The sequence below is a fragment of the Rhinolophus sinicus genome, chromosome 12 (assembly GCF_057876585.1).
Source record: "Rhinolophus sinicus isolate RSI-liver-muscle chromosome 12, RSI-T2T, whole genome shotgun sequence".
In the NCBI taxonomy this organism is placed as follows: Eukaryota; Metazoa; Chordata; class Mammalia; order Chiroptera; family Rhinolophidae; genus Rhinolophus; species Rhinolophus sinicus.
The window spans coordinates 43,849,347-43,860,000 of NC_142512.1; the positions used below are offsets into that span (position 1 = coordinate 43,849,347).

Consider the following 10,654-nt stretch of genomic DNA (forward strand, 5'->3'; position numbering starts at 1 on the left):
TAAGGTCTTCCTGGCCACCCTGTTTCCGGCATCTCTCCCCAACACCATACTTCATCTCCCCTCCCTGCTTTATTTTTTTACCCTTAATACTTATCACAGATAACATACTGCAAGTATTTTATTTATTTCTCTATTGTCTCTTTCTCCAACTAGAATATGAGCTCCACGAGGGCAGGATTTTTGTTGTTGTTATTCACTGCTCTATCCCCAGAGCCTGGTAGAAAGCCTAGCATACAGTAAACATGCAGTACACATGTATTGAATTCATGAAGGGAGAGATAAATGGATAGATGATTGGAGAAGAGGGATCCAACTCTTCATTTCTTTTGGTTTGTCCTTGCAAGTTCACATATATGTCATAGGATTGAAAGAGTTGAGCAACGATTCCCTTGTCAGATACGCAGAAGAAATTTCCTATGCTGTTTTTATTTTTCAGCATGGAGATGGTCATGGGGTATGTGATTGTGATACCTGCCAACTTTTTGATAATCAGATGAATAAATTAATAAATAGTTTTTCCTTTCAGGGTTTATTTAAATCATACTTACTCCACTTAAGTACTTTGAAGATTTAAGAACTCTTGGTAAGTAAGCTCAATAGGGAGGGAATTCCTTCCTTCCACCTTCTCCTCCTTTCTGTGAAAAGTAATTCAAAGAATGATAAGATACCAGTCCATTCCTTAGAAATTAAGTTTATATAAGATCTATATATGTGATAAATAATGCAAAGAAAGGGTGGCCGGTTAGCTCAGTGGGTTAGAGTGCAGTGCTCTTAACAACAGGGTTGCCACTTCGATTCCCACATGGGCCAGTGTGACCTGCACCCTCCACAGCTAGATTGAAACAACTACTTAACTTGAAGCTGATGGGTCCTGGAAAAACACAGTTAAAATAAATAAAAGTTTTTTAAAAATACAAGGCAAATGATTAATGCCAGTTGTATAGTGAAGACAATAAGAACAGTGGAGACAGTAAGTGCTATGCCAAGCAGTTTAGAGGTAAAGACTGAACTGGTTAGAGGAGACCTAGAAGAGGTTACACAGAGTGGTTTGCTGGGAAACCTGTGTAACCTTCTGATGTCTTCTGAAATGGCTGTTTTTAATGTGATTTTATTTTTAACATGTTTTGAATTCCAGGAATGTTGGAGACATATATTCAATACTAACTACTACAACATATTTCAGAAATAAAAGATTTTAAAGTATTATCTCTGTATTAGACAGACTATTAATTCTTGCAACTAACAATGTAATATAACCAGCAATGTAATAAACAGCTCATCAGATATGGCTCAGACATGAGTAAAAAAATCACTGAAAATTTTGGGAATTTCTAAAATTGGTTGGTATGTAAAGTTGGTTATCACATTTACACAATGTGGAAGTCTTTGGTTTAAAACAAGCTAAAATATCTTTTGTTTGCGATAGTATTGTTTTGAGAGGCATTGTTGTGTGATACTGAAGATCAAGAGTTAGGCTGCCTGAATTCAAATTCAAATTGTTTGGCTGTGTAATCTTGGGCAACTTGATCTAAGTCTTTATTTTCCTCGTGTGTAAAATAGGGACAATGACAGTTCCTTAAAGGGTAGTTGTGAGGAATAAATGAAACAGTTCACATCAAAGTGTTATCACAATGTCTAGTACACAGTAAGCGTTTAATAGCATTAGTGATTGCTGCTGTGTTAGCAATTCTGCTTCTCTGGGTTTATTTGAATAAGTAAGTACAGTTGGATCTCTCTGCTTTTCATGTCATTTGAGTTTGAACTTCTCTCCTCCTTATACCACAAAAGATAAAGTTAAGGGAATGGATGATCTCCTGTGATTTATGAGCCTATGAACTGCTTTTTCTAGCCTCTGTACACATATCTGAGTTGAGGAATATTTATTAGGTATTATGCCAGAAATTTACATTGAAGGGATTACTTCAGGTAGGTAAATATAATTAATTCAGGTAAATATAATTACTTAAGTCTCCTAAACAGGCATATGATTTCTTCTTATTCTTCTTTTTGGGCAGGTAATCCTTTTGTGCCGTTGCTCCTTCACACTTGTTCATCGAGGCCTTTGAGTCCTCAGGGGCAGAATTTACCTCTAAACAGAAAGATGGAAACTAAAGTACATTTGTTCTGCCAGGTATTTTTTTCAAAACAATTTCTAAAGATTCCTTCCCTTTAAAAAAAAAATGTAGTTTACATTACCTTACATCCATAATCAGTAAACAGATTCATAAGGTAGGGTAGTCATAGGGTCTTGCTTAATAACTGAGGTGACTTTTTGAGTTCTTTTAGTGGATGTATATTGACCTCTCATCCCAGCAACCCCTGTATGTATCAAGAAATCTGTGGTGTATGATGAGAGTATTTTCTGGGATAGGGACTGGGATAATTTTTTAGGAGACCAAAGGATTTAAACCTGCACGAGGTAACATAATGATGTTGGAGTCTAACAAAAAGTAATAGAAATGATACCAAGTTTCTCTAGCCTTCTTATGTGTGATTCAGGCGATATTCTTATCCATTGGCCAGCATTGTCTCAAATAAAAAACAAATTTGGACTTAGTAAGGAGAAACTTTATTCAAAAGGATTATCGCAAGGGAGGAAAGGGACCATTGAAATAGGAGGAGGGGGCACTATTGCAATAGAGAGAACGCTGTGACCATAAGATCTGCAAGCATCTCAAGGGCTAGGCCAAAGAGGTTTTTTTAAACAGAGAGGAGAACAAGGCTAGGAAACCCTGGATAGGGGGATGTGGATATGGGGATGTGAAAGAGTAGCGTGACTGGGTAAATAGATCAGATAATATTTTACCATGAGGCCAGCCTGTTCTCTGGAGGGCTTGTGTGCTGGTTTAGGGTGAGGTGGGCCAAAGTTCAGGGGTCTGTAGGAAGGAGAGTAGCTTAACCAAAGTTCAGTTAATAAACATTTTGTTCTGATCAACCAGTGGGGGACAAAACCGTTCAGTTAATCATTTATGAGGCAAAGAAAGGGAATTTTGAGGATCTGTGTTTGGCCTTGTCACATGTAAACAGGGCGGCATTTTTTTTTTTTTTTTTTTAATCTCCTCTTTTTTTCTTTAAGATTTTATTGGGGAAGGGGAACAGGACTTTATTTGGGAACAACAGGACTATTTGGGAACAATGTGTACTTTCAGGACTTTTTTTCCAAGTCAAGTTGTTGTCCTTTCAATCTTAGTTGTGGAGGGTGCCATTTTGCTAGTTGCAGGGGGCACAGCCCACCATCCCCTGCAGGAGTTGAACTGGCAACCTTGTGGTTGAGAGGACGCGCTCCAACCAACTGAGCCATTCGGGAGCTCAGCGGCAGCGGGGAATTGGGGAATTGAACTGGCAACCTTGTGGTTGAGAGCCCACTGGCCCATGTGGGAATCGAACCGGTAGCCTTTGGAGTTAGGAACATATTGCTCTAACTGCCTGAGCCACCAGGCCAGTCCCCCAGGGCAGCATTCTTAAGATCTATCTAAATTGTATGGAGAAGGATGGTGATTTGCTGCAAGCCATTTTCCAGGACACAAAAGGGTGAGAGGATTCCTTTAATGTTCACCGTTTTCCAGGAGCACAGGGCTCAGGTATAATTCAACATTGTCAACTGAGAGTCCTAATTTTTTAAATTTATTCTTTTAATGGCTCTAGTGCCACCGTGTAAGACATGCATCTATACTATAACCTGAAAAATAATTTCAGGGCTTCTTGTTAAGTACTGAGATTTATATAGTATATCATATCATATATCATTTATATCATATATGTAAATCTGCTCCCTCTTTTTGTATCTACTACCTTGTTGCTTGTGCCCTTATAAACTGATTTTGGAGATGAGTTCTTAAAAATTAACAATATTAAAATATCAAAGCAGCCTATTTTCCTTAGGCTATATAGTTTATATTTCACAGATGGTTCACCTTTTAACCACCGAGTTTCAGAGATTCTTCTTTTTCTTTTTTGTGTCCTCAAGGCTTCTACCCACTATTTGACTGTTTCCATTCATCTGACCTTTGGTAATGGGTTTTTGTGTTTCTTCCCCCACCCCCGTCTTTTTAGATCCCCCTCCTTTTTTTTTTTTTCATAGTTTCTATTTTAGGTCATTTTTCTCAACTTCTCTAGGAATCCTTTCATCATTGGTAACAAACACTTCATCAAAGCAGCAAATCATATTGCCTTTTTGAAACAAATTGTTTAAGATGTGCTTTTGTTGTTAAGACAAATGTGTGCAGATTCTAAAAGTCACTGAAATATTATAGTTCCCTTAATTTCCATTTCATGTGAAAATAGAGGTTATCTTTAAACTCCCTTGGTAAATCTGTTCAGGGGTTAAAAACTAATGCACCTTTGATCAACTAAATGCAGTCCAGTTGTTTTAAACAAACAGACAAATTTCAAGAGAGAACATTTCCAACTTCATGCCTCTTTTGCTAACCACAAGTATTGCTCCTAGGCTCTAGTTCCTTTTTTGTTTTGTTTTGGTTTTCTTTGGAGGTGGGATGTCTGTTTAAAAGCAATATAGCTTCCTTTTTATTTTTTTTTTCTTAATAGACTTTATTTTTTAAAGCAGTTTTAGATTCACAGAAAATTTGAGTGGAAAGTAAAGAGAGTTCCCATTATACTCCCTGCCCCTCTAAATGCCCAGCCTCTCCCACTGTCAATATCCTGCATCACAGTGTTACATCTGTTACAGTCAATGAACCTGCATTGACACATCATTATCACCCAAAGCCCACAGTTTATAGTAGGATTCACTCTTGGTGTTGTACATTCTATGGGTTCGGACAAATATATAATGACATGTAGCCACTATTATAATATCATATGGAATAGTGTCTCTCCCCTAAAAGTCCTCTGCCTGTTCATTTCCCCCCACCCCTGACAACCACTGATCTTTTTATTGTCTCCATAGTTTTGCCTTTTCCAGAATGTCATATAGTTGGAATCATACTATATGTATGTATGTAGCCTTCATAGATTGGCTTTTTTCACTTTTTAGATTCCCCTCCTTTAAATATGCGTTTAAATTTCCTCCATGTCTTTTCATGGCTTGACAGCTCATTTCTTTTTACTAGTGCTGAAATAGTATTCTATTGTCTGAATGTACCATGGTTTATTTATCAGTTTATCTACTGAAGGACATCTTGTTTTTTCCCCGTTTTGGCAGTTATGAATAAAGCTTCTGTACACATGTGTGCACAGTTTTTTTGTTTGGACATATGTTTTCAACTCCAGTGGGTTGAAATACCAAGAAGCGCAATTGCTGGATTGTATGGTAAGAATATGTTTAGTTCTGAAAGAGATTGCCAAATTGTCTTCCAAAGTGGCTGTACCATGTCGCATTTCCACAAGCAAAGAATGAGAGTTCCTCTTGCTCCACATCCTTGTCAGCCTTTGGTGTTGTCAGTGTTTTGGATTTTGGCCATTCTAATAGGTGTGTAGTGGTATCCTGATGTTGTTTTAATTTGCAAGTCCCTAAATGACATTATGTTAAGCAAGTTTTCATGTACCTGTTTTTCATCTGTACATCTTCTTTGGTGGTGACAGTGAAGATCTTCTGCCCATTTTTGGGGTTGCTCTTATCATTGAGTTTTAAGAGTTCTTTATAACTTTGAATATACAAAATAAAAATACTTTGAATACAGTTCTTTATTGGATATGTCTTTTTTGCAAGTATTTTTCACCCAGTCTGTGGCTTATTCTCACATCTTCTTGGCAGTCAATGTCTTTCGCAGAGCAGAACTTTTTAATTTTAATGAAATTAAGTTTAATGATGTCTTAAGAACTAGATTCAATAACTAGGTACATTTGTGAACGCTGTGCATTTTAGAGCTGCTTAATGCACTAAGGAAAGTTGGAGGCATTTAGAATATGTACCTGGACCAATGCATTAATAATAAACCCTTTCCAACAAAATTCCCTTTGGTGGCACCATTTTTAAGAGAATTCTGATATAAAATGACTTATTTGACCCAAAATGACATATTTAATTTGTATGTGCAAAGAGAACATGGCTGACTGTGGCTCTTGATTGCTCCCCAGGCAGAAGAAAATATTGATTTATCAGATGATGCTTGTAATTGTTTTGCAACCAACTTGCCATCGAGACATATTGACAGCAACAAATACATCAAGCTTTCTAAAACAACAGAGAAGAGAATTTCACCTGAAATTAGGGGTTTGGTCCCAGAACACACAAAAAAGTATGTTACACTCTGAATTATTTGAATTATACTTTTGCAAGTTTAAGAGAACCAAAAATGTAGCTCATGTGTTCTCATAATGTACTATGTGTAGAGGATCATGCATATTTGTGGACATTCTTTCAAGAGTGTAGTTTTCATTCTTAGGTAGCCATTCTCACACTTTTCTCACTTCTCTCTCAGCCACGTGGGGAAGCCTATGTAAGCTATTATAGCTTCCAATTATAGGAGAGTAATTATCCATATGTCTGTGTTTGTCTCTTTTTTTTTGAGAAATGAAATTATAATATATTTAATGTGATGATTCATTGTGAGGTGATTACCATTGTTGAGTTAATTAACATGTTGATCACCTCACATACTTACCTTTTTTTTCCCTTGGTGAGAATGCTTAAGTTCTACTCTCTTAGCAAATTTCAGGTATACAATACAGCATTATCAACTATAGCCACCTTGTTATACATTAGATCCTCAGACCTTATTCTTCTTATAACTGAAAGTTTGTGCCCTTTTACCAGCTCCTCCCTATCCCTATTTCCCCCACCCCCAGCCCCTGGCAACCATCATTCTACTCTCTGTTTCTATGAGTTTGGCTTTTTCAGATTCCCCATATTAGTGATATCCTACAGTATTTGTCATTCTATGACTGACTTTATTTCTCTTAACGTAACGCCCTGAAGGTCTATCCATGTTGTACAAATGGCAGGATTTCCTTCTTTCTCATGTCTGGGTAGTGTATATTCCATTGTGTATATATACTACATCTTCTTTAACCATTCATCTGTTTACAAACACTTAGATTGTTTTCATACATTGGCTACTGTGAATACTGTGGAAACTGACATGGGAGTGCAGGTATCTCCAAGAGATCCCGTTTTTATTTTCTTTGGATGTACACCCAGAAGTGGCATTGCTGGATTATATGGTAGTTCTATTTGTAATTTTTTGAGGAACCTCCATACTGTTTTCCATAGTTGCTATACTAACTTAAATTCTTACCAGCAGCGCTGGTTCTCTTTTCCTCACATTCTTTCCAACACTTGTTATTACTTGTCTGGTTGGTAATAGCCATTCTAACAGTTGTGAGATGATACTTCACTGTAGTTTTGATTTGCATTTCCCTGATGATGAGTGAACACCTTTTCATGTATCTATTGTCCATTTATATGTCTTCTTTGGAAAAATGTCTATTCAGGTCCTTTACCTATTTTTAAATTGGATTATTTGTTTATTTGCTAATGAGTTATATGAATTCCTTGTATATTTTGAATATTAAGTCATTATATATATGGTTTGTAAATATTTTCTCCCATTCCATAGGTTGCCTTTTCATTTTGCTGTACAGAGGCTTTTTAGTTTGAAGTAGTCCCACTAGTTTATTTTTGCTTTTGATGTCAAATCCAAAAAGTTATTGCCAAGATTGATGTCAAAGAGGTTACTGCCTCTGTTTTCTTCTAGGGGTTTTGTGCTTTCTTTCTTAAGATTATTATGGCTCTTTTAGTTCTTTTGTGGTTACATACAAATTTTAGGATTGTTTGTTCTGTTTCTGTGAAAAATGCCATTGTAATTTGGGTAGGGATTGCATTAATCCATAGATCACTTTGAGTATAAGGACATTTTAACACTATGAATTCTTCCAATCCATGAACACAGAATATCTTGCCATTTATTTGTGTCTTCTTTAATTTGTTTCATCAGTGTTTTATAATTTTCAGTGTACAGATCTTTTACCTTCTTGGTTAAATTTATTCGTCAATATTTTATTCCTTTTGATGCTATTGCAAAGGAAACTGTTTTCTTAATTTCTCTGACAGTCTGTTGTTAGTGTATAGAAGTGCAGCCGATTTTTGTATATTGATTTTGTATCCTGCAACTTTACTGAATTTGCTTATTAGTTCTAATAGATTTTTGGTGGAGTCTTTAGGGATTTATATATATAAGATCATGCCATCTGCAAACAGAGACAATTTAACTTCTTTCTTAAGGATTTGGATGCCTTTTATTGTTGTCACGCAGCAGTCTAGCCGACTGTCCCCTCGTACCTTTCCCTAAGGAAAGAAGAGTCTGTGAGACTGTGCCTTCTTGGGACTTTGCTTTATCTTTATGTTTACACCTCATGTCTCTCTGTCCAGTCCCCAAAAGATGGTTTGCCAGCCAAGGACGGGTAAGATTTCTCACGTGAGGAACAACCTAAGACAGGCAGAACCGTGTGGGAACCCCCAATGAGCTACTATGGAAAACACGGGAAGGAGCAGTGCCTTTCCTTCCTCCTGCTTAAAGGAAGCCACTGCTGACACTGGCTTTCCCTCTCACCTGATTGTGAGAGAAGTTAGAAGAGCGATAATATCAACTCTCCCTGTTTAGCTCAACAACAAAGTTTTATCATGAGAGACTTATCCCCAGGAGGGTACACACCTTAAATAAGTCATCATAGGATTTTCTGCTCCGGCTGTTTACAGGCAGAGATAATTGGATTAAATCACCTCTGTGATATGATGGATGAATTTCACAGACTGTAGATAAGATAATTTTTACTCCCTTGTATAATCAATAAAAGCCACCAGTCGGCCTGATTTTGCGCTCCAGTCTTTTATGACTATGAGACCCTTGGCCCTCTGAGATTGAACTGCATTAAGTCTCTGTTTCTCTCTTTCTTAAAAGTTAACCTAAAGCCGCTCCTTCTCGTTCCCTCACTGCCCGTGTTGCGCTGGACGCGACATTTTCTTCCCCCCCCCCCCCCCCCCCCGCTGGCTAGGACTTCTAGGACTATGTCGAATAAAATTTGCAAGAGTGGGCACCGTTGTCTTGTTACTGATCTGAGAGGAAAAACTTTCAGCTTTTAACCATTTAGAATGAGGTTAGCTCTGGGTTTGTCCTATACGATATTAATTATGTTAAGGCACGTTCCTTCTGTACCCACGTTGCTGAGAATTTTTATCGTGAAAGGATGTTGCATTTTGTCAAATGCTTTTTCTGCACCTGTCAAGATGATGATATGATTTTTGTCCTTAATTTTATTAGTGTGATTGTGTTAGGAAAAACCTCAGTTCCCCTCCTATGTTTCTCTTTTATTCTCACACTACTACCACACTTTCAACACTTCTGACACCAGATGTGTGGGTTTTCCCCACATCAAACAATTCTGTGACGCTGGCAGGGTGTCCTACAATTTAACTCAATTCTGACACTAACTACCTGGAAATACCATCAGATCGCAGGTTAAGGTCTCAGTCCCACAAGAGTGCCCTCACCCTATTTCAGATGCCAATCATACATCCACATTGTCGCCTATGCTTCTGACTAATGGGCTACGTAAATCAGAGCTTCCCATAAGCTCCTCCTTGGGTTCTATTTCTTTGCTAAAGCAGCTCACAAAACTCAGAAAAACAATTATTTATATTTTCCAGTTTATTAAAGGACATAGTAAAGAATATGGATGAACAGCTGGAAGAAGAGATACGTAGGGAGTAGTCTGGGAGGGTACTGAGCACAGAAGCTTCTGTCCCCATGGATTTGGGGTGCCTCAACCTCCCAGTACGTGGATGTATTCACCAACCTAGAACCACTCCAGAGAGGGGAGAGGGGCTGGCAATGGAGTTAATCATTGATCCTGCCTACGTGAGGAAGCCTCCATAAAAATCCCAATACTATGGCGTTCAGAGATCTTCCAGATTTCACAATTTTGCTTGGGGCTAAGTTTATCTAAAGCTGTTACAGGTTGGATATAGTCATTGTCTGTGTACCACCCAAGCAGCCCTTGCTGAACAGCTTACTCTAAAAGGAAAGCAACATTTCTGCCAAAGAATAAGTTTTACGTACAAGGAAGAACAAGTATTTCAAGCCTATGGGGGTTTGCCATAATAGTTCTCAAATTTGTCTGCATTTTAGAATGACCTGGGTATCTTTTAAAAATTCCAAATATCAGCCCACTCTCCAAAATAATTAAATCACAATTTTTAGGGATGGGACATAGGTATCAGTATTTTTCGAAACTTTCAGGTGATTCCAATGTGCAGACAACTTTGGGATCTAGTCTATATCCTAGGTGAACAAAAATAATGTTAGGGTTCTTGAAATTTAGCTCTACCCTGGATTACTTGAAGCAAAGTATGCAATTTCTAAGAGAGCTCTTTCAACTTTATTTATTTATTTATTTATTTATTTATTTATTTATTTATTTATTTATTTAAAAAATATTTCCTTATTTTAAGTGTGTTTTTCCAGGACCCATCAGCTCCAAATCAAGTAGTTGTTTCAATCTAGTTGTGAAGGGCGCAGCTCACAGTGGCCCATGTGGGGATCGAACCGGCAACCTTGTTGTTAGTAGCACTGCACTGTAACCAACCGAGCTAACCAGCTGTCTCTCTTTCAAATTTAATTCAGCCTTGTTTTACTCATTTCATTGTATAGTTTATGTGATGTTTGTGTTATAAAAGTTCTTGACAGTCCAATAAGAA

At 37.5% G+C, this 10,654-nt stretch overlaps 1 protein-coding gene across 1 annotated transcript in view; it reads left to right on the forward strand.

Moving 5' to 3' along the window:
- Positions 1 to 221: 221 nt before the first annotated feature.
- EFCAB13 (EF-hand calcium binding domain 13) overlaps positions 222 to 10,654 on the forward strand; it is a 14,152-nt gene continuing 3,719 nt past the window's right edge. Inside the window, exons 1-3 of the mRNA XM_088802312.1 lie at positions 222 to 583; positions 2,016 to 2,131; positions 6,037 to 6,197. Coding sequence (XP_088658438.1) covers positions 2,102 to 2,131; positions 6,037 to 6,197 — 191 coding nt within the window. The 5' untranslated portion in view covers positions 222 to 583; positions 2,016 to 2,101. The remainder of the gene's footprint in view (positions 584 to 2,015; positions 2,132 to 6,036; positions 6,198 to 10,654) is intronic.